Source organism: Nicotiana tomentosiformis, chromosome 6, assembly GCF_000390325.3.
Source record: "Nicotiana tomentosiformis chromosome 6, ASM39032v3, whole genome shotgun sequence".
Classification (NCBI taxonomy): domain Eukaryota; kingdom Viridiplantae; phylum Streptophyta; class Magnoliopsida; order Solanales; family Solanaceae; genus Nicotiana; species Nicotiana tomentosiformis.
The window spans coordinates 5554095-5578892 of NC_090817.1; the positions used below are offsets into that span (position 1 = coordinate 5554095).

A 24798-nucleotide genomic window follows, 5' to 3' on the forward strand; every position below is an offset into this window, starting at 1 on the left:
CAAAAACCTCATTTATAAGACTCTCCTACTTCTGCACCTCTACACAAAGAAATCACATCTTCATTCAAGATCATATCCTACTACATTTGAACTTGTAAGTTTTATATATATCTTAACTATTTTTTTATTTTTTTTTGGAATTTTGAAACAGAAGTATTAATCTAAATAGTTATCTATCCAACCACTTAAACTAAAAATAGCCGGCGGATATATATAATATATGTAAATCGGGGTCGGAGGAAGAGTACAACCTACAGTTTCTGCCGAACCAAATAGTTTTGGTACAAACAACATATTTGTCTTAAGAAATTCATTAAATATGTATAAATTATTAATTTAAAGCACCTTTAAAATCTCAAAATCATAAATTCTAAATCCCGACTCCGCCTCTATGTTTAATTCATATATAATATGTGTATAACCGTATATAATCATGCATGTATAATCTATGTATGCCGGCCAAAAAAAATAAATAGGGAATCTGACGGGCTATTTGTGTTATAATTCCTTTTAAATAATCTTTTCTTCTTTTTCATTTCAATTTTTTTTTTTGAAAATGTGCGTCCTAATACGACTTTAAATTTTCGAAGTATTTAATGAAGTAGTAGGCTAAAAAAGCTGCTTAGCTTTCCAAGATTGTATGCATTACTACAATTTTGAGAAATGCAATCTGATATTTTTTTTCCCTTTCTTTTCAATAACTCGTGATATTAATTGTTTGGTTATGGCACAGATAATTATCATCAGTTTTCAATGTGTTCCTCTAACTCTTCATATACCATGGTAAGGATTCTTGAATCTTGAAGCTCATTATTCCTCCTATATATTTTTTTCATTTTTATATCTCTTTTATTAAATAACCATTTAGATTAATTAATATGACAATAATTCTTATATATTTGTTTTTCTTGAGCTGTTTAACTAGTTATATATACATTGCCAAATTAATTTAATTTTTACTTTCTTGATCTTCATTTTTTTTCTTTGTAGAAAACTTTGGTTCTCTTGTTCATTCTTGGCTTGACAAATTCAAGAATATCCTATGCAAGTATAATTGGATATGCAGGAAGTTTTAATGTCCTGGATTATGGAGCTGCTGCTGATGGTATTACAGATGATTCTCAAGTAAGTCTTATTATATTTTTGTTCTTCCTTTATTTTCCACTAAATATCAAATAGGAGTATGTTCTTTTTTGCTCTTGAAATCAAGAATTAAAGAATTGTTTTCTTTTTCAGGCATTTCTTAATGCTTGGAATGATGCATGTTCATCAGCTGGTGGATCTCCTGAAGTGATTATTCCTCCAAATATGATATTTTTACTTAGTCCTGTCACATTCAGAGGTCCCTGCAATTCTGAAAACATCTATTTTGTGGTATGAAAAACATAAACTACTCTTTAATATTCAGAAGAATTTAACTTCTCTACATACACAATGTATACATGATGTAGAATTTCTTTTATATTATCAGCTCACTTAAAAGATAACTACATGTAACTGCACATAATAATCAACTGGATACCTGAAAATATTAGGCATATAACTTACTATTTAAATTATACAAATAGATTTTAAGTTATATACGCAAACGATTAATTTTAAAACATCATTTGCATAATTTAGCTTGTTGTAGGAGGTTGTATGCCCTAGTTTTTAGTAACTAGTTCCACTTATTTTGGCAGTTATTTGTAGTTATTGTTTTTTATGTAATCTGATTGTGTAAAAATTCTTTACATTGTCAGTGTATATAAGTTAAATCCTAGCTATTTGCAGAACTCAAACTTACAGTGAAATGTGTGAATCTTTATGACTCTTCTGTAGATATCAGGTAGACTTGTTGCACCAAGCTCACCTGGTATATGGACCGGGCAGGATGCGAGTCAGTGGCTGGCGTTTAGAAATGTTAGCGGTCTAATTGTCGATGGCTCAGGAACCATTGATGGGCAGGGACAAGGATGGTGGGATCAATCATGTAGATACCACCCTGACATGGTATGTCACAGGATACCAGATAAGCTAACATTCTTTTATCGATAACAGTGTTTCACGAATAAGTTTTTATGCACCAACGCTAGATGGATAGAAATCTGATACAACATAGAGAGAACCACACCCCAAAAGCTAGCTATTGAGGTGGGAGAGCCCAAGGCTATATAAACCCTACATAAGCACTTTGTAGTACCGATGAGGGACTCAAGTTCCATTCCTTGCAATAGACCATAACAAACCACCACGCTCCGGATCCGTCGTCCTCAACGGCTGTGCGCTAGACATTTCTAGCCTCAGGTGAATACTGCAATACCAGCATCACCATCCAAGGCTTGGTGGGCACAGAGGTGGTGAGTGGCTCTGATACCAATGATAGCAACTAAAGAAAAATAGAAGAAGAAATGAGAATCCTAAAGAGCAAAGTCACAGAATTGCTCTTTAACAGACTTCCCAAGATAGTCGAGTTGAGTTCTGAGTTTAGAGAGAGAGAAAGTGAAGATGTTATTGATAAGAATCAATTGTCAATGCATTTACAATCCCTTACTAAAGGGCACTGTGCACGTGCCTCTCACGTGTGTCAACTAACTCCTAACTAACTTGACAACTGGAATGAAACAACTAAAAGAAATCAATTCACTATTATTCTGGATCATATCAAAATCACTTACAAGTTTTTTGTTTCCGAACTATCGTTAGTTCTATTTCCACTATTGCTTTTATTAATGATTCTTAACTTCGACATGGATTAACTTTTATTTATTCTTTACTTTTCAGGAAGGATGTACAAGATTAGCTCCTACTGTAAGTACTTCCTCATAAAAAAAATATTTTCCTCGAAAATGACTTCTGTTATACCAAACATGCTAAGTATGTTTATAAGTTCAAGTAGGCCATGATTTAAATAGAAGGTAAAGAAAATTGTTGAAAAGTAGCAAGACTACTTATATCTTCACTTCTTACTAATTTGTTAATATTCCACAGGCCTTGAAGTTCATTTTTTGCAGTCAGAGTTCTATTAGTAACATTTACTTTGGCAACAGTGCCCAAACTCATATACTTATAGAGAGATGCAATGGATTCAAAGTGGATAGTGTAATGATTGAATCTCCAGGAAATAGTCCAAATACTGATGGAATTCACATTCAGTCTTCTCAATATGTGGCCATTACCAATTCTAAAATAAGCAGTGGTATTCTTAACTTGTCAAATATTGTGTGTTATACTTTAATTATTTCTCATGTATTGACTTAGTTTTAGCTTTGTGATTAATAGGGGATGATTGCATTTCAATTGGAGATTACACTTCTAATGTCCAAATATACAATATCCAATGTGGACCAGGTCATGGTATAAGGTTGTCTCCTCATCAGTGCTTTGTAGTAGCTTAAAAATCAACAGTATTTTTATCCCCTTGCAGCCACAAAAACCATGTTATGATCTTTCTTTTTATTCGTTTTAACTATCCAGTTTCTGCAACCCACTGGCCTGACTAATCCAGATATCCGCAGGATAGGCCAACTAAGGGAGTTAAGTACTCCCTACCAAGAAATTCTCCATTCTTGGGGCTCGAGTCCAAGCCCCTGATTAAGGGCGGAGGGATCCCAACCATTCCACCACATCCTTTTGTCATGAAGTTCTAATATTCTAATAACAATAAACTATACTATGATGAAAAAAAGGCGGCAAAAGACTATAAGAGTACCTAAGTTTAAGTTGGCTTGAATAAAAGAAGTGATCTTTGGAAGTTAAAAAGGAGAGAAGTTCATTTATGGGATAAAACTTTGACTATATTGTAATAATTCCATTAGGATTTTGGCTCAAAGACTTCAGTTAGCTCAAAATCGAACTCAGCTAACATGCTCTAGAATGCTAGATTAACTCCTTTCTTATGGTAAATGAATCTTATTGAAAGCTAAAGACAATAGAATCTTCAGCAGTTATAGCAGTTGTTATCTTCTAAATCTTTAGATAAGAGGAGTTCAGTATGTCATGTTTATTTAGATTAAATAGGTAAGTATAACTTGCCAAGTAAACAGATTTTAACTTCCTAATACTGATGAATCTTTATACTGTGCTTGTATTTAGTATTGGAAGCTTAGGAAAAGGTGGTAATTTTGCTCAAGTAGAAAACATTCATGTGAGCAATGCTTTCTTCTATGGAACTACAAATGGAGCTCGTATCAAGACATGGCAGGTATCCATAGCAGACTTAGCCATTGAAAAAACTGAACATAAAACGGTACAACACTACTGAAACTTCAAACATGAATTTACTCTTACTAAACAGACTAATCAAAACGAAAGGCAGATTCAAGATTTAAACTCAATGGACTCAATGTTCAAGGTTCTTAGCTTCATACTCATATGTACTTTTGAGATTACGGGTTCATAATTTAGTATTTGTTGAACTTTTAGTAGTTTTTCAGTATATCTCTATGCCCCATTTCGAAAATAATGGTTTCAATTGATCCCATAGTATATGAAATCCACCCGCCGCTTACTATTAACTTCTTGTGAATAGGTTGGCAGAGGATATGTACGAGATGTTATATTTGAGAATCTTGAATTTAACTCAGTCAAGAACCCCATTATAATTGACCAGAATTACTGCGATGTTCGAGGAGCTTGCAAGGAAATGGTAATACAAATTAACATTGCTAAAAATACATATTCAGCTTAATAGAAACTTGTTTGCACCTGATGTTCACACCAAACCAATGAATGCACGACAATGGCCTTTCACACTTTTTTATGCTAAGGTTAAATTTCTTGGTTTGGTGTATAGTATAACACTGAGTAAGGTAATAAATATTCATTACCCTTTTCATGATAGGTAACTGGAGTGCAAATCAGCAATGTTATTTACCAGAATATATTTGGAACATCGAGCACAAATATCGCCATAAATCTGAACTGCAGTATGTCAGTGCCATGTACTGATATAACAATGCAACTAATACAACTAACATCAGCGACACCAGGAACAGCGACACCAGGAAGGGAAGTCACTGCTTATTGTAGGAATGCTTATGGCCAAGAATATAGTATTGAACCTGGTCCTTGTATCTCAGAATATTGAGATTTTTAATTTTTCTCAACACCTACTTTATAGTGCTAACACCAATAATTCTTTGTTGTGTGCATAACCAGAAAAGGAAAGGAAATGACAAACAAAATGAAACAAACTTGTCAGTGTTGTAGCACAGTAATCATTGTACACTCAAATTTTTGTTTAGCCTTCATTTAAGGTTAAGTTATGTACTGCTAATTTTCTATGTAGTACCATAGTTGATGTTGGATGAAAATGAGACTTGCAAGTGTTGAAATTGTCAAAAGTCCCACATCGGTGGATGACAATTTTGAATGGGAATTTCAACCTATAAAAGGAGGCCTAATGTTTAGGATTTAGGTACACCTCTCATTTGCCTTTTTTATCTTCTTAAGGCATTTGTATCTTCTCTCTTTAGTATTATTTCACTTGTAATTTTGGAGTGGAATAAAATATTGATTGTGTCCGAGGAAGTAGGCAAAATTGGCCGAACCTCGTAAATTCTGGTGTTCTTTTATTGTTGTCTTATTGTCTTGTTTATTATTTAGTGGTTGTCATAATTTTTGGTATAGTAGTTGTGACTCATTCACACTATATACATTTGGCTTCCGCAACAATTGGTATCAGAGCCAAGGTACTGTCTAAGTATGCTCTGTGGTTGCAGCATAGTCTGATCTTCCACATCAGAAAAGATCTATCTTGGTAACTGAGTCAAGGTTCTGTCTGAGTATGCTCTGTGGTTGCAGCTTAGTCTGATCTTCCACACCAGAAAGGAAATAATCTTGATTTGTGTCGTCAGCTACTAAATAATATTTGTGTCAAAATGGAAGACAATAAACAAGAAGAATCTACATCAAGTGTCAATAATACGTCATCGTTGGCATCTTCGCTTATGACAAGAATTGTGTCAAATTCGAAATTTGCGGTAGAAATTTTTGACGGGTCAGGACATTTTGGGATGTGGCAAGGCGAGGTTCTAGATGTTCTTTTTCAACAAGGGCTAGATCTTGCCATTGAAGAAAAGAAGCCAGATGTTATTGGAGAAGAAGATTGAAAAATTATCAATCGTGTTGCTTGCGGTACCATTCGATCCTACCTTGCTAGAGAGCAGAAATATCCATACACAAAGGAAACTTCTGCAAGTAAATTATGGAAAGCATTGGAGGATAAATTTTTGAAGAAAAACAGTCAAAATAAATTGTACATGAAGAAGAGACTGTTTCGCTTCACCTATGTTCCTGGTACCACAATGAATGAACATATCACCAGTTTCAATAAGTTGGTCACAGATTTGCAAAATATGGATGCAACTTTTGATGACGGTGACTTGGCCTTGATATTGTTGGGGTCACTTCCTAATGAGTACGGGCACCTTGAAACTACTCTACCTCATGGAAATGACAAACTTTCTCTCAGAGAAGTTTGTTCGGCTTTGTACAGCTATGAACAAAGAAAGGGAGAAAAACAGAAGGGCGGAGAAGGAGAAGCACTAATTGTGAGGGGTTGTCCTCAAAATCAAACGAGGACTAAGAAGGGAAGATCCAAGTCGAGATCTAGACCCAGCAAAGATGAATGTGCCTTTTGTCGAGAAAATGGGCACTGGAAGAAAGACTGTCCGAAGTTGAAGAATAAGGCCAGACATAACAATGGAAAGGCCATTATGGATTCAAATGTATCTGATTGTGATGATTCAGACTTCTCATTAGTTACAACAGAGTTATCAACATCATCAGACATATGGTTGATAGACTCAGCTTGTAGCTATCATATGTGTCCCAACAAGGACTGGTTCGTGAATTTTCAAGAAGGAGAATATGGAGTCATCCACACAGCGGATAACAGCCCTCTTACCTCATATGGCATTAGTTCAATAAGATTAAGGAGCCATGATGGAATGATCAGAACATTAACAGATGTTTGATATGTACCGGGTTTGAAGAAGAATCTCATCTCTGTGGGAGCCCTAGAATCAAAAGGGTTCAAAATCATTGCAGAAAATGGAGTAATGAGAATATGTTCCGGTGCACTAGTGGTAATGAAGGCCAATCGGAAGAACAATAACATGTACCGCTATCGTGGTAGTACAGTTATTGGGACAACAACAGTGACATCCAGTGATGACAAAGAGGCAGAAGCAACCAGGCTATGGCACATGCGCTTGGAACATGCTGGAGGGAAATCCTTGAAAGCTCTATCTAATCAAGGATTGTTAAAAGGCGTAAAGACTTGCAACTTGGAGTTTTGCGAGCATTGTGTCAAAGGGAAACAGACTAAGGTTAAATTTGGTACAACGATCCATAATACTAAAGGCATTTTGGATTATGTACACTCTGATGTTTGGGGTTCTTCCAAAACACCTTCATTGGGTGGGAAGCACTATTTTGTAACCTTTGTTGATGATTTTTCCCGAAGAGTGTGGGTGTATACAATGAAGAGGAAAGATGAAGTGTTGGGAATTTTTCTCAAATGGAAGACGATGGTGGAGAATCAAACAGGCAGGAGGATCAAGTGTATTCGCACAGACAATGGAGGTGAATACAAAAATGATCATTTCAATAAGGTCTGTGAAAATGATGGCATCGTCCGACACTTCACTGTCAGACATACACCACAACAGAATGGAGTGGCAGAACGTATGAACCAGACTTTACTGGAGAAGGTACGGTGTATGTTGTCCAATGCTGGCTTGGGCAAAGAATTTTGGGCTGAGGCAATTACATATGCATGCCACCTCATTAATCGTCTACCATCTGCTGTTATTGATGGCAAGACACCATTTGAAAAATGGTATGAAAAATCTACTGTAGATTATGACTCTTTGCACGTGTTTGGCTCAATTGCATACTATCATGTGAAAGAGTCAAAATTGGATCCGAGAGTAAAGAAGGCTATATTTATGGGGATTACTTATGGAGTCAAAGGATACCGCTTATGTGTCTAGAGACAAGGAATATTATATTCAGCAGAGATGTTACCTTTGATGAATCTGCCATAACAGATAAGGTGACAATTGAAGATGTCAAACAAACTGGTGGTGCATCAAAACAGGTGGAGTTTGAGGGAAAATTTATTTTTCCTACACAAGAAGCAGAGGAGGAAACTCATGAAGATTACCCTCTGGAAGAAGAGACAGTAGAGAGGGAGATTCCAACTCAGAAACCTCGACAACAACTTGAATCAATAGCAACCAGCAGGCCAAAAAGGACAATAACGAAACCTGTTCGTCTCATAGAGACGGTTGCGTGCTTGCGCAACCTCAATTGTAGCTGATGGTGTTCCTACCACTTATAAAGACGCAATCCAAAGTTCAGAAGAAGATAAGTGGAGGATTGCCATGAATGAAGAAATGCAGTCCCTTCATCAGAATCATACATGGAAATTGGCCAATCTCCCGAAAGGAAAGAAAATAATTGGGTGCAAATGGGTATTTGCAAAGAAAGAACGATTTCCTAACCAAGAAGATGTTCTCTACAAAGCAAGACTGGTGGTCAAAGGATATGCTCAGAAGGAGGGAATTGATTACAATGAAGTATTTTCTCCAGTTGTAAAACATTCCTCCATTAGAATTATGTTGGCTTTGGTAGCACAGTTGGATTTGGAACTAGTTCAGATGGATGTAAAAACGCAGTTTTTACATGGAAACTTGGAGGAGGAAATCTACATGAATCAGCCAGAAGGATTCAAAGTTGCTGGAAAAGAAAATATGGTATGCAAACTTGAAAAATCGTTGTACGGATTGAAACAATCTTCTAGACAATGGTACAAGCGATTTGACAAGTTTATGTTGCGGCAAGGGTACAAGAGAAGCAAATACGATCATTGTGTGTATTTGCGCAAACTTAATGATGGTTCCTTTGTATATCTTCTCCTATATGTTGATGATATGTTGATAACTTCCAAGAATTCGGAAGAAATTGATAAGTTGAAGATTCAACTGAAGGAGGAGTTCGAGATGAAGGATCTGGGTGAGGCAAAGAAAATTCTTGGCATGGAGATAATAAGAGATAGACGTTCAAAGAAACTCTGTTTATCTCAGAAAGAATATTTGAAGAGAGTACTACAGCGTTTTGGCATAGATAAGAAGACTAAGCCAATTAGTACGCCACTTGCTCCCCATTTTAAGCTAAGTACTACTATGTCGCCAAAGGATAAAACTGAACAGGAGTATATGTCAAGGGTACCATACGCAAATGCTGTTGGTAGCTTGATGTATGCAATGGTTTGTACGAGACCTGACATTTCACAAGCCGTTGGAGTTATTAGCAGATATATGCATAATCCAGGAAAGGAGCATTGGCAAGCTGTGAAATGGATTCTACGGTATATTCATAGTACTGTAGATGTTGGGTTAGTTTTTGAGCAGGAAGGCAATCGGTCTGTAGTTAGATATTGTGACTCAGATTTTGCGGGTGATCTGGACAAACGAAGGTCAACTACTGGTTATGTGTTTACTTTTGCAAAGGCACCAGTTCGTTGGAAGTCTACTTTGCAGTCAACAATTGCTTTGTCTACAACAGAGGCAGATTACATGACTATTACAGAGGCTGTGAAGGAGGCAATTTGGCTTCAGGGGTTGCTAAAGGAGCTTGGTATTGAACAAAAAAATATTACAATTTTTTGTGATAGTCAAAGTGCTATTCAATTAGCGAAGAACCAAGTTTATCATGCAAGGACGAAGCACATTGATGTTCGGTATCATTTCGTACGAGAAATCATAGAAGAAGGTGGAGTCACGGTGAAGAAAATTCATATTACGGAGAACCCTGGTGATATGTTGACAAAAGTGGTGACTGCGGTCAAGTTTCAACATTGTTTGGATTTGATCAACATTGTTGAACACTAAAGATTGAAGATGAAGACACAACCAAAATTTGTTATTGAGAGAAAATTGAAGATGTGAAATTTTGCCAAGGTGGAGATTTGTTGAAATTGTCAAAAGTCCCACATCGGTGGATGACAATTTTGAATGGGAATTTCACCATATAAAAGGAGGTCTAATGTTTAGGTTTTAGGTACACCTCTCATTTGCCTTTTTTATCTTCTTAAGGCATTTGTATCTTCTCTCTTTAGTATTATTTCACTTGTAATTTTGGAGTGGAATAAAATATTGATTGTGTCCGAGGAAGTAGGCAAAATTGGCCGAACCTCGTAAATTCTGGTGTTCTTTTATTGTTGTCTTATTGTCTTGTTTATTATTTAGTGGTTGTCATAATTTTTGGTATAGTAGTTGTGACTCATTCACACTATATACATTTGGCTTCCGCAACAATTGGTATCAGAGCCAAGGTACTGTCTAAGTATGCTCTGTGGTTGCAGCATTTCTTTTAACAATTTTTTATTTAAAAAAAAAAGAGACAAGAGATGGGGCAGGACAACTTATCAAAGAAAAAAAAGGCAGGGCATTCACCTGACCTCACTGAGTCTAAAATAGTGAAATTTAAGCAATTGTCCTCGATCTTCACATCAATCTATATGAAGAGATAATCTAGTGTTGATGTTAAGTTTAAAAACCATGCATATTTACTTGTACAGATTTTTCAACCTTTGATCCTTCCTCCTCCAGATGTATTTCCGCCAAACCTTAAGAAGTTAGAGTTTAGTTTAAGCATTTGGAAGGATTTAAGCATTGTTGGTAAGTTTCCCAGACTCGAGGCCCTCAAACTAGCATTCGATACCTTAAGATTTTGCAGAAATAACCACACTTCAGCTAATTGATATACGCATCTGTAAGGAGTCAGTTGTGAATTCTGCCAAGAATATTCAAGAGGAAATTGAGGACAACTATGGAAGTTCTATTGAGGTCCGTTTTCGTTACCTCCTTTAGGTCGTATTTTTGATTGAATTGCTTTTATAATTATTACTTGTATTCCTATGTTCAACTTATAGGATTATTAGTAGCAAATGATATACTTTTTGAGTTTTGAAATACTTAGCTGGCTTGTACATTCACCAGACAATTTATTTTCAACAGGATAGTAAGGCATCTTTTCACTTGATTCTTGTTATGTGAATTAATGCATCCTATTTATGAGATAAGTAGAACATGTAACTATTCTGTGCTATTAATAGCCTGTTTGGCCAAGCCGGAGAAATCAGCTTATTTTGAGAAGCACTTTTTTCAAAAGTGCTTTTGAAAAAAGTACTTTTGAAGAGAAGCAGTTTGTGTTTGGCTAATCATGCTGAAAAACACTTTTGAGAATTAATTTGTGTTTGGCCAAGCTTTTCAGAAAGTGTTTTTAAGTATCAAATTACGAATAAGGACATGAATAAATTTACTTAATAATTAATATTATAAGTAAATAAATAATCTTAAAAATTTGTTATTACAGACAATAATTAAATCTTTTCATTTTATTTAAGTAAAATATGAAAATAAAATTTAAAAGTACTTAATTATTTTAATATAAGTTAAATATATTAAAAATCATTCAACAAATATAAAAGCATCCACCCCTAAAGTCACTATATATTAGAAAGCTATCTTAAAAATAATAAGAAATATTTATACATTAATATCCTAAGTATTAGGTTTAACGGTTATTTGGGTATATACTATATTTTGTTAAGGGTATTTTTGGTAAGAAGAAAAGTCAAAACTGTTTTTGCTTTTGGAAAGAAGCTACTTTTTTCTGCTTCTCAGAAACTGCTTCTGCTTTTTCCCAAAATTATTTTTTTCCCTCAAAAAAGCTTGGCCAAACAACTCAAGTTAGGAAAAAAAGTGTTTTTGAGAAAAAAAAAAAACACTTTTGGCCTCTTGAGAAGCTTGGCCAAACAAGCTATTAGTTGTCTTTCAAAGTTTAGGTCTAGGGCAGCCCGGTGCACTAAGGTCCCGCTATGCGCGGGTCCGGGGAAGGGCCGGACTACAGGGTCTATTGTATGCAACCTTACCCTGCATTTCTGCAAGAACCTGTTTACACAGCTCGAACCCGTGACCTAACGATCACATGTCAGCAACTGATCTACGCTAAGGCTCCCCTTCTCTTTCAAAGTTTATGTATAATAGCGAAAGAAAGTTTAACTTCCTTACTTGTTTATACAGGTCTAGTTTCTCTTATAATCTACCAACATTTAGAAAAGACTGAACAAAAATCCAATTCCAACCTACCAATATTTAGAACAAACACAACCAAAATGAAAAATCTATGGAAATTTGAAAATTCCAACTCCAACCTAACTGATATGGACCTCAACAGAACTCGCATAGTTATCTTCAATGTCCTGTTGAATCTGCTTGGCGGAATTCCCAACAGATTTTGCACAGTTCGTTACATCAATTAGAGCAAGTGTGGTTCCTCAAATATTAATAGTGCGAAGTAGCTGACACAGGGCTTGGTCCTCGTCGCTTGTTTCTGCAGGAAAAAAAAAAAGAAAATCCACAAAGAGTGAAAAATAAAATGTTAGATTTCTCGAAATAAATGAACAAGAAAAAATTATAGCAAGAATGAGCATGCAGGTATAACATGTTACGCATTATTATTTGACGGATTTAACTTATAGAAGATGATTTTCACACTATCAGTGTGATTTAACTTATTAGAGCAGGATATTGCTCTATTATCTAGGTTACTATATTGAGCTTACTATGAAGAGCTATATGTTGTTGTAGATCAATTTTACACAACGATATAACAAAATATACAGCAGTGCGCAGAACTAAATTCTTAATGGACATGCCAGCTAATGAAAGTATGGCTACTAGAGCAGCAAACTAAGAATCATGGACATTTAAGAGGATTATTAACCTATGAATCTAACGTATGACTATCTGTTTACTATACTCTTGACCAAACAAGCCTTAGCATTTATATTTTTGACACAAAAATACAACCACAAGCAACAATTATAAGAAGTAAATCAAGGAAGAAGATGTCTTACTGAGGCTCATGGATATTGACCTCAACAAAACTTGCATAGTTGTTTAGAATATCCTCTTGAATTTGTTTGGCGGAATTCCCAACAGATTCTGCACACCACCTAATATCAATTAGTGCAAGGGTGGTTATATCTGCAAAATCTTGAGGGATTGAATCCAAATCCCAGCAATGTTCAAGAAATAGCCGTTCAAGGCATGGAAAGTGATCACAACTGGCTCTCCAGTAGCGAACCTTCAAACGTTCCAGTAGCAAAAACTTCAAGCTAGGAAAACCATCCTTAACTACCTTCCACTCCATGCCTATGCAGGCACTAATTCCCAGTTTAAGGGCCTCGAGTTTGGGCAATTTACCAACAATGCTCAAATCCTTCCACTGCAAACAAGTCCCGTAAAAAGCCAGTTTCTTGAGGTTCAGCGGAAAAGCATCTGGAGGAGGAAGGATTGAATATGGAAAAGTTTCTGTAGGAGGAAGGGCCCGAGATAGTCTATCCAGAAAAATTGCTCGTCGTTTTTGCCTCGTGAACCTCAAAAGGCCTGAAGATGTAATGCTTTCCAGAAAGCAAGCATAACATGAATAAGTAAGAACAACATCTAATTCCTCGAGCTTATCTAAGTAGTGAAAATCATAGAGGTCCTTGCGACTACAAAAGTCTTCCCAGATGCCACATATTTGCAGCTTCTTTAAATTGGGAAATTGTCTAAAGACGGACCTAGTACAATGCCAAGGATTCAATCCAGACAGACATTGTAAATTTTTCAGAACCAAACTTTTCTTAGGCTCATGATACTGCAAGTAATTCCAGTCCAAATGGAGGTGCCTCAATTGTGGCATCGTCAAAATTTCGTTTGGTAATACCAGAGGATATTGCCGGGCATTAGGTTGTAAAAGTCTAAGTATAAAAGTTTGCAGATAACATAGGCTAGCTATCGATGGAGGAATGTCTACTGCAAAAGATGAGGAAATCTCTTCTCCTAGATAATGCTGCAAGCCAGGAGAAAGCCTCAAAGCTAGGTATCTCAAGTGAATTAAATCAAGAATCGAACTGGGAAAAGCAGAAAATCCCATTAAAGCAAGATCTAGTACTCTTACTAGCTTGAAATGCAACAACTTTGGCATGAACATATTCACTCTATAACAGATAATAGAACGAACCTCATTTTTAGGATACCTTTCCAGTATTTTCTCAGTAATAGACTCATACTTGATCACTTGGATACTGATCCGACCTCGACTCTTTGAGGAAAAATGCATAGATTGCACACATGGATTTTGATACTCCTCTTCCCTTGTAACATTGACAATGTTCATGCTTCGAGCTTCTCTCAAGCAGAGTTCACGGGTCACATCATGCATTCCACAAATCTCAATTTTTCCATCAAAACTCAAATTGCGGATGGAAATTAAACTTCTATCTATAAGTTCTTTTAGACATTTTTCTGCCACTTTTTCTATGCTTTTCCTCTCTTCTACCTTCAAAAATCCCTCTGCTGCCCATAATCCCACAAGTTTATTGACTAAAATCAGTTCATCCTCTTGGAAGATTGCAAAATATAGAAAGCACGGTTTTAGGTGATGAGGCAAGTAATGGTAACTTAATGCAACCACCCTCATGCATTGGACATTAACCTCTGTGTTTACCGTTGAACTTACATTCTTGACAATACTTTTCCACTCATCCAATGATTTACCAATTTTGGAGAGAAGTCCAGCAATCAAAACAAGTGCTAGAGGTAATCCACCACAATTTAGTGCAATTGTTTTTCCAAGTTGTTCAAATTCAGGGGAAAAACAGTCTTTCACAAAGACCTTTTCGTACAACAAACTCCAACTTTCATCAAAATTCATGAGGCGCATATGATAAGGAGTCTTACCTGAGCTAGCACATTCAGCCACCTCCACATTCCTAGTGGTCATGAGTATTCGACTCCCATTGTTACAGTCTGGGAAACATCGCTTTATATCATCCCATGCTTCTCTAGTCCATGTGTCATCAATGACTACCAAGTACCTCCCGCATTTTAGAAGCTTCTGTAGTCGGTCTGCTAGTTGATCATCGTCTTGCTGCTCCTGAAATTCATTGGTCTTTCCACTTATAGAAGAAAGAAGGCCTAGAAGCACATTTCTCGCACAATACTCTTGTGAAACAGTTGCTTTTGCCCGAATGTCAAAGTGAGACATAATGAATGGATCACTATAGATTTTGTTAGCCAAAGTTGTCTTGCCGATGCCCCCCATCCCGACAATTGAGACAACTTCTAGTTCCCTTGCTCCTCTAGCAAGTTGATCCTGCATCATCTCGAATTCATTTTCAAGGCCAACCATCTTATCCTCAGGCTCTAAGCCATGTCGTGACGGACTGACAAGAGACAAATTTTGTGCTTTAAGATCTTGGATGTTCTTGAGCTTGTTTTGAATTGCCATCCACTTCTTCATCGTTGAATCAATGCGTCCTACTACTTCTTTTACGAGGGAATAAAGATTCACAAAAGCTCTTCTTTGTTTTTTTTCATTTTCGGGCAAAACAATATTTCTTGATTCCAAGTCAACCTTATATTCTGCTTCGTCTGCTAGCTCTGCGATTTGCGCTTCCAAGCTTGTTAATGCCTCATGATCACCTGTTATATTACAGGGTTTCTCCATAATAGTTCTCAACGATTCAAGCTTTTCATAGAACAATTGCAGGACAAGTCCAGTCGATTCCATTGATTGTTGTATGCTGTTCATAAGAGAAGTAATAGCAGCATAAGCCATGTCTCTCTTTCTCTCTCTCGTATGTATATGATGCAATATGGAGTTTTTGTATAAAGAACACAGAATCTCTCAAAAAGAGCAAGGTCTCTCTCTTATTTCTTGAATGGGTAGTATACTCTGGTGAAAAAGGTGGTGTTTGATAAGAATTAAGTTTGCTTACAGATTCTAGTTTAAGATAAAAAAAAAATGAGCTGTAAGCTTTCATTGGTTGACTGAAAATTTCAGTAGTTAAAAGATGACCTGTTAAACATAAGCAGAATAAAGGATAATTACATGAATAATTAATAAAAGGAGAAAGGCTGAGTATAAATGCAGAACAGCAGAAGTAGTAGAATCATAATTTATAATCCTGCTCTGCACGTCTTGGCTTCTTTTTGAATAATCAGTTACTATTTAATTTCATACAACATGTTGCCAGTTCATGATTAGGACGTAACATTAAATTACGCCAACACATACAGCTTGTGTTAAGTCAAACCTTCCTTTTATCAGGGAGAAAACTACCGAGGGATGTGATGGAATGAATGTTACTCACTTGCATGGACTCTCCGAAAATATATCGATAGGTGCGTGTCGGATCCTCCAAAAATAGTATAGTTTTGAAGGATCCGACACCGGTGCGGCAACTGTTTTGGAGAGTCCGCGCTACATAGCTATTATGTGTTATTTGGATGGTTGTTGCCTATTGTATTGTATCGTATTGTTACTTTAAATACAATGTTTATTTTGATTGTTACTTTAATTTTATTATATCGTGTCGTTAAATCCACCACTTTATGGAACGATCTATTTGGTGTGGTTGCGTTGTTAATTGTCCTTCCTTATTATTAAATAATCCTATTTTATCTTTTATCCTATCTTTTTATATAATAATTCTACCTCGTACCTTACTTTTTCTTTATAATATTACAAGTTTATTCTTCATATTGTGGGTGCATGAATTAATAAAACGACGACAAATAATGCAATCTATTCAAACATTGTATATATCAAAATGATATAGTACAATACTATACGGTACATTATGAAAGGATACATAATAACCATCCAAACAAGCAGCGGTCTTTCAAAGTTAATGTATAATAGCAAAAGAAAATTTCATGTCCTTACTTGTTTATACAGGTCTAGTTTCTCTTATAATCTACCAACATTTATAAAAGACTGAACAAAAGTCCAATTCCAACCTACCAATATTTAGAACAAACACAACAAAAATGAAAAATCCAATTCCAACCTAAGTGATATGGACCTCAACAGAACTTGCATAGTTGTCTTCAGTGTCCTGTTGAATCAAAGCTTGCTGAATGCATGATATGATCCGTGAACTCTGCTCGAGCGAAGCTCAAAATATAAATTTTATGGTATTATGGAAGATCAAAATACATGTGAAGTTGTGAACAATCCATGCATTTTTCCTCCAAACGTCGAGGTCGGATTAGTATCCAATCAAAGCATTCCAATTTTGTTGTCAATCAGTTGGCACATAGCAGAACAGGAGAAAATTATAACAAGTTACACATTTATTGGACGGATTTAAGTTATATGTAATGATAGTTTAATTTTTTTTTACACTATTAATGCAATTTATTATAGCAAGTTATATTCTATTATCTAGGTTACTAAATCGAGCTTGCTATGAAATATGTTGTTGTAAATCAGCATTACATGATGGTATAAAAAATTTATACACCGGTGCACAAAACTTAAACTCTTATCGGACATGCCTACTCATGAAAGTATGCTACTATTTATTTCCATAAAGAAAAAAAAGGAAAACAAAAAAGAATCTGACTTAAGACCATATTGTAACAGAAGCCAGATCAGTAAAAATTTAAGAAACATAAGAGAAATAAGAACAAAGATATTCTGCAAAATCTTGAGGTTTTGAATCCAAACCAAAGCAACGTTCCAGAAACAGTCGTTCAAGGCATGGAAAGTGATCACAACTGGCTCTCCAGGCATCATTTTCTAGTGAATTGGGCAATTTACCAAATCCATCCATTGCAAACAAGTCCCACTAAAAGCTAACTTCTTAAGTCTTTGTGGAAAAGCATCTGGAGGAGGTAAGAGCAAATGTGGCAAAGCATCATCTGTAGGAAGAAGGGGCAGAGATGGACTCTCCGTCGAAAATTTCAGCCTCCTCAGAGGATCTTGTGAAGTAGCACCTGAAGGTGTAATTGTTTCCAGAAAGCAAGCAGCATCTACATTTCGATAAGCAAGACAAAATTCCAATTCCTCGAGCTGATCTAAGAAGCGAAAATCATAGAGGTCTTTACAACTACTGAAGTCTTATCCGATGCCACGTATTTGCAACTTCTTTAAATTAGGAAATAGTATAAAGAGAGATCCATTACAATACCAAGGATTCCATCCATACAGATACTGCAAATTTTTCAAAACCAAACTTTTCTCTGTTGGCTCGAGATACACCAAGTAATTCCAATCCAAACGGAGGAGCCTCAATTGTGGCATTGCCAAAATTTCCGATGGTAATATCAAAGGATATATCCATCCCCTTCGCCAGTCCCCGGATAATATAAAAGTTTCCAGATGACATAAGCTAGGAGAAAGAGTCAAAGCTAGGTATCTCAAATGAATTAAATCAAGTATCTCACTGGGGAAACGATCACATCTCATTAAAGCAAGATCTAGTACTCTTACTAGCTTGAAATGCGACAACTCTGGGAACCAATTCCCACTAAAACAGATAATAGAACGGACCTCAATATCAGGATACCTAGCCAATTGGACACTGATCCGACCTCGACTAATAGAGGAAAGATGCATGGATTGCAGACATGGAGTTTGACTATTCTTACGTCTGAGAACATTCACAAAATTCATGTTTCGAGCTTCTCTCAAGCAGAGTTCACGGATCACATCATGCATCCAACAACTCTCAATTTCTCCATCAAAACTCAAATTGTGTACGCAAATTAAACTTCTATCTATAAGTTCTTTCAGACATCTTTTTGCCACTTCTTCTATAGTTTTCATCTCTTCTACCTTCAGGAATCCCTCACTTGCCCATAATTCCATAAGTTTATCTACAAAAATCAGTTCGTCCTCTGGGAAAATTGCAAAATACAGAAAATACGGTTTTAGGTGATGAGGCAAGTGATGGTAACTCAATGCTAGCACCGTCATGCATTGGACATCAATATATGTGCTTACCACTGAACTTACATTCTAGGCAACACTTTGCCACTCATCCAATGCTTTACCCATTTTGGAGAGAAGTCCAGCAATCACAGTAATTGCTAGAGGTAATCCTCCACATTTTGATGCAATTCGTTTCCCGATTTTTTCAAATTCAGGAGAAAAATATTCTTTCTCAAACACCTTTTTGTGCAGTAAATTCCAACTTTCATCAAAATTCATGAGGCGCATATGATAAGGAGGCTTACCTGAGCTAGCATATTCAGCCACCTCCACATTCCAAGTGGTTAGGAGTATTCGACCCCCATTGTTACAATCTGGGAAACATAGCTTTTAGAAGCTTTTGCAATCGGTCTGCTAGTTGCCCATCATCTTGCTCCTCATAACATTCATCAGTCTTTCTCACACAATGCTCTTGTGAAAGTGTAGCTTTTGCACGAATGTCAAAACGAGACACAATGAATGGATCACAGTAAAGTTTGTTAGCCAAAGTTGTCTTGCCGATGCCCCCCATCCCTACAATGGAGACAACTTCTAATTCCCTTGCTCCTCTAGCGATTTGATCCTGTATCATCTCGAATTCATTTTCATGGTCAACCATCATATTCTCCATCTCCAAAGCATATTGAGATATATCGACAAGAGAGAAATTTTGTATTTCCCGATCTCTGGTGTTGTTGTACCTATCCCCTATTGCCATCCAATGTTTCATGGTGGAATCAATGCATTCCACTGCTTGTTCCAATAGAAAAAAGAGTTCCCACAAAGCATTGATTCTTTCATCTGGAGTTTCTGCGAAAAGAATCTTTCTTGACTCCGAATCAACCATATCTTCTGTGTTGCATGCTACCTCTATGATTTCAGCTTCCAAGCTTGTCAATTTCTCAAGGGGAATTACATCCAGTAACTCGCATTGATTCGTGTACGGTGCTCATAAGGCAAGTAATTGCAGCATAAGCCATGTCCCTCTTTATCTCACTCTCGGAAATGTGTGATGCAAGTTGATCCTGTATCATCTCGAATTCATTTTCAAGTCCAACCATCTTATTCTCAGGCTCTAAAGCACTATCAGATGTAGAGGCAAGAGTCAAATTTTGTGCTTTCAGATCTTTATTGTTCACCATTCCTATCCACTTCCTTACGGTGGAATCAATGCGTCCTACTGCTCGTTTCATCTTGAAACGAAGTTTCCAAATTGCCATTCTTCGTGAAATTGGACTTTTTGCAAGGAGAACCTTTCTTGATTCCGAGCCAACGATATCTCTTGCCATGTATGCTAGCGCTGCGATTTTAGCTTCCAAACTTGTCAATACCTCAAGATCATCGCCTATTACTTTCAACGGTTTCTCCACAATAGCTCTCATGGATTCAAGCTTTTTATAGTACTTTTGCAGGTTAAGTCCAGTAGATTTTACTGATCTCAGTATGGTGCTCATAAGAGAATCAATAGCAGCATAAGCCATGTCCCTCAGTATGTATGTAATGCAAGTGGCGAAGCCAGGAATTTACCCAAGAAGTTCAAACTTAAAAGAAGTAAAAAAAAAATATTCCTCGCAATATATATGATATACCTCTAAAATCTAATATTTTACCTATATACGCAACGTAATTTTTCGAGGAAAGGTGGCTAATTGACCACCCTCACCGGAGTGTAGCTTCGCCCCTGCGTGATGCAATAGGGGAGTTTCTGCACAGAGAAGAAGGCAGAAACTAAAAATAGGAAGTGCGAAAGGTCTTTCTTTTATTTCTTGAGATCACAAGTTAGCTTCCATGACATTTCCAGCTTGGTCCACTGTCCACTCTAGTCTCTATCACCCAGCTGGAAGTCAATCCAGCTCTAGTTTTAGTTTTACACTTACTAATCTGAATACTCGAAAAAAAGGAAATTTAAATTAAAAAAATTCGAATAAAGAAATATTTTTTTTTGCAAAAGATTAAATAAAGAAAGTGTGCCAATATAAAATGGGATCTAGGAATACTATATTTCAGAGAGTTAACTGTTGCGTTTAGAAAGAAAGGAAAAACAAAAAGACTGTTGCGGTTAGTTGTAGCTTTAGTGCAGAAGCGGATTCAAAATTAAAATTTTATGGGTTCAACATTTGCAGTTTTTACCATTAGACTCGTTATGTTTTTAAAGTTATGGATTTTATCTACTATCTTTTACAATTTTAATGAATTTGTACACATAAATTTATGCTTCGTCTTAAAAGTTATGGGTTCAATTGAACCCGTAGATATAATGTTGCATACCCCACTAGGTTTAGATCTAATTTTCCGGGCCACGTTAGATATTACTCCTTTCTCTAAAAATTTGTTTAAAAAGAAATTTTTTGTATTTTTTTATTGCGAAGCATTTATAGCCATACAAATATTATGATTTATTTAATATGACATATCTCAAAAGTCTCCATTCTCATATTTATATTCCGCGTAATTTCTCTTAGGTTATTTCATTTGTCCCAACTTACCTCTCGCACTGGCTCCTTATGTATCAAGTGTTCATTCGCATTTATTTATCAATAACATCCTGGGTGGGAATCCTTACTCCTCTACCCGGCATCATGCTTTCATAATATTCTGAAGTCGTAACATATCTGTAGAATCTATATAAATGCAATCTCATTCCTTTCGCCTTTTTACCACATTCTTCCTTTATTATTCCATAGTTACCTGAACCATGTAACTCCTACTTAATACCATATCACACCATATTCCCCCCTCTTTATCTTTGGCGTCTTTTCACATCTTCACTGACTCTTACTCGCCTTGCAGTAACCCTTCTATACCAAGGATAACAAAATTCTTGCGCACAAGGGTAACACCTGGTGTAACTGGCACACTTAGTCCCTTAAGTTTAACTTTGCTTACAATGCTTGCTTTAAGGAAGCGTCTTCCTGACTAACCTTTAAAGGTTATTCTTCTGTTGTCCATTCTATTATTCCCCGGACGCGATCTCTGAAATTCTTATGATGTCGACTATTATCAAATCATTCGGTCCCTAATTCATGTTTAGTCTATCTTGTTCACCAGCCCATATTGATTTCTATCACTCCGGGGTTTAACTTCTCCTTTTGGTAATCACGTTGGAGTCACCAACTTATTTCTCGGAATGAGGATATGACTCTATGGCTTATAATCCTTTATTATTTCAATCAATCTTGTAGATATGACATCGTGATCCTCGAGAAATATTCAAAGAGGAGTTAAGTAGTTAAAGGTACCGTATAGGTGTTACGGAAATAAAAGAGAGTGCCACTGGGAAGTAATCAAAATTTCAGTTCAGAAGCAATCCTACGAGAACAAGAATGCGGAGGTATGAAACTAAGGATATTTATAGGCGAAAAAGACGAAAAGGAAAGTGGAGCAACGGGCTCCGAATCGCCTAAAATTTTATGGGCATGTCACGACCTAAAATCCCTCCGAAGGAGTCGTGATGACACCTAGTCTCTAAAACTAGGTAAGGCTAACACATACCGAAAAGATAACAGATTCTACTAACAACTATTGAACATGAACTAGAAATTCTAAATAAATCAATAGTCTCAGCATGGTACAATATCCCAAAACCAGTAGTACAAGTCATAAGCCTTTCTAGGAGAAATTTTACATAATGAATACATCACTGTTCCAGAATAGAAGGAAACAATGAAAATAAATACATTAGAGGGTGACTTCAGAGCCTGTGGACGCCCGAAAGGTGTACCTTGAAGTTTCTAGCCACATCAAGCATAAGTCTCAAAACCGACTCGATCCGAAGTACCTGGCTCTGCACAAAAAAATATACAGAAACGTAACATGAGTACATCACGGTGGTACCATCACGGTGGTACCCAGTAAGTATCAAGCCTAACCTCGGTAGAGTAGTGACGAGGCCAGGTCAAGACACTCACTGAACATCTAAACCTGTGCAGGATATGACATAAAGCTAACAAGAAAGGAATATTAAAGAAATGCCAATAACAAACAGAAATTAGATTACAAACAGTAGTATCGATAAGGGAAAACACGACTGGCAAAGAGAAATAATCAAGTAATTAGACAACAACATAGTTGGGATGGTAAATGTGCTCAAGTAGGGAAAACGATGTCAACTCAACAAATCAAATCGTTTCTAATACACGACTCCAATAATCCCAATTCTCGTAATCTCATACCATAGATCACATCTTTCAAACCTTTAACACACGGAACCTTGTGCCCACATCTTTCCATCTCACCTTGCACGGCAAAATCCATGTGCTACTCAGTACATAATATCCGTGACAAATTCTAATTAGGATGTTCAAGAGACTTTATGTATATATATCGAAAAGTAAAACTACAGCTTCTGAACCAAGTAGGAAATCAATGAGAAAATGAGTTTATTTTGGAAATCATTTGGGTAGTGAAGATAACCTTTTTTTCAAATAAATACAACATCGGATAAGCTACTGCATTTAATATAGAATTTATTGAATTACAATATAATAACAATTCCTTTTTAAGTAAAATAAAAACCTCAGACAGGCCAAGGAGATTAAGTTGAGAAATCAATTGAAGTAAAATATGACAACTAGTAGAAATGGTAAGTATCGAAATAAATAACGGGTTTTAACTTAAAATTCACACAAGGCAGCGTGATATTAATTCTTTTATTTATTTAAAATCACTATATTAATAACAACTCAGCAGGACAGGAGGCAATGACTCAACGTAGTAATTTCACCTAGAAAATTAATTTACCAGAATAATAGTATTAGGAAAAAGAACTCAGGAAATGACGACAAGGCGCTTAGTCAATGGCAATAACTCAATCCTCGAAAAACAGTAAAGAACCGGGAATATAAATTCTTAGAATCTCGTACGAAAGAACCGAAACCAATGCAACAAAACAGGGAATATAAAACACAAAATATGTTACGGCGCGTAACCCGATCCCACCATATAATATCAATATCAAAATTCACCCTTATTCCACCATATCAATTCACCCTTATTTCACCTGTTGCGGCATGCAACCCAATCCCACCGTATAATATCAATATCATAACAATAAACAAAATATGTTGCGGCACGCAACCTGATCCCACCATATAATATCAATATCATAATTCACCCTTATTTCACCATATCAATTCACCCTTATTTCACCTGTTGCGGCGTGCAACCCAATCCCATCGTATAATAACAATATCACAATATAAATATCCTCCCTTTTTTCACCTGTTGCGGCGTGCAACCCGATCCCCCTTACAATAATTTAAATCAACAACAATAATTCAATAACTCAATTTACAAGAATTTCTACAATCAAGGGTATCAGTACACAACAACAAAGGAACCACATAGAACCCGGAGGAACACAACAAACCTTAAAAAATCATCGGACAGGTAAGGTATGTGATAACTAAGTATGCAATCGCAACAATTAGGACAGGTAGCAGATAAGTACAAGACATAGAAGAAACTCAACAATTAAGCGGTAACAAGACAATAAGGAAGGCAATAACTTCAACTAAGGCATATAAGGCCAAACAACGAGTAAGAAGTACAGTTAGGTGCTAACAACGTCAGATAAAACATGTAAGAGTAGACTAACAACGAGATACCACATGTTATGACAATTCAATTAAAGGCATGGAAAGACACTAGACAGTCTAAACTGGTCAAATACCACATATAGACCGTGTACCCACTCATCACCTTGCATACACAACTTTCACATAACAAGATAGCACAATTAACTCAATTCCTAAGAGGTAGTTTCCCCCCATACAAAGTTAGACAAGACACTTACCTCAATTCGGCCAAATAAATAGTCAAATTAGCTTTTCATTTACAAATTCACCTCCGCTCGGCTCAATCTAGCCAAAGACGACTTAAATACATCAAACAATGCAAGAGAAAACAACTTCAATTAACAAAGCTATGATCTTTATACAATTTGCAAAACGTCAACACCCCCGGAACGCACCTCGAAACCCGATAAAATTTATA

At 36.2% G+C, this 24798-nt stretch overlaps 3 protein-coding genes and 1 long non-coding RNA gene across 5 annotated transcripts; 2 read left to right on the forward strand and 2 right to left on the reverse strand.

Moving 5' to 3' along the window:
- Nucleotides 1-5257, forward strand: LOC104100682 (polygalacturonase QRT2-like). Its single transcript, XM_009607964.4, has 11 exons — nucleotides 1-94; nucleotides 734-783; nucleotides 991-1125; nucleotides 1237-1374; nucleotides 1822-1992; nucleotides 2764-2790; nucleotides 2971-3178; nucleotides 3262-3343; nucleotides 4075-4183; nucleotides 4511-4627; nucleotides 4823-5257. The coding sequence occupies exons 2-11, from the start codon at nucleotides 754-756 to the stop codon at nucleotides 5066-5068; spliced, it is 1263 nt and encodes a 420-aa protein (XP_009606259.1). The 5' UTR covers nucleotides 1-94; nucleotides 734-753; the 3' UTR covers nucleotides 5069-5257.
- Nucleotides 5258-10398: 5141 nt separating this feature from the next.
- Nucleotides 10399-16513, forward strand: LOC117280997 (uncharacterized). Its single transcript, XR_004511587.2, has 2 exons — nucleotides 10399-10838; nucleotides 16156-16513. It is a non-coding gene; the product is annotated as an uncharacterized lncRNA (long non-coding RNA).
- On the reverse strand, nucleotides 11610-16061 carry LOC104114140 (putative late blight resistance protein homolog R1A-3). Of its 2 annotated transcripts, XR_011408312.1 has the most exons (3): nucleotides 12914-16061; nucleotides 12209-12387; nucleotides 11610-12139 (listed from the first exon to the last, which is right to left on the reverse strand). XR_011408312.1 is itself a non-coding variant. In XM_009624517.4 (2 exons), the coding sequence occupies exons 1-2, from the start codon at nucleotides 15661-15663 to the stop codon at nucleotides 12339-12341; spliced, it is 2799 nt and encodes a 932-aa protein (XP_009622812.1). In that variant the 5' UTR covers nucleotides 15664-16061; the 3' UTR covers nucleotides 11610-12338. The 2 variants fall into 2 exon arrangements, 1 of the variants encoding a protein (XP_009622812.1); XM_009624517.4 differs by having other exon boundaries at nucleotides 11610-12387.
- A 1118-nt stretch (nucleotides 16514-17631) lies between the features above and the next one.
- LOC138893518 (probable disease resistance RPP8-like protein 4) lies at nucleotides 17632-18810 on the reverse strand. The gene is made up of 2 exons (XM_070178128.1): nucleotides 18018-18810; nucleotides 17632-17909 (listed from the first exon to the last, which is right to left on the reverse strand). The coding sequence occupies exons 1-2, from the start codon at nucleotides 18808-18810 to the stop codon at nucleotides 17632-17634; spliced, it is 1071 nt and encodes a 356-aa protein (XP_070034229.1).
- Nucleotides 18811-24798: the final 5988 nt, after the last annotated feature.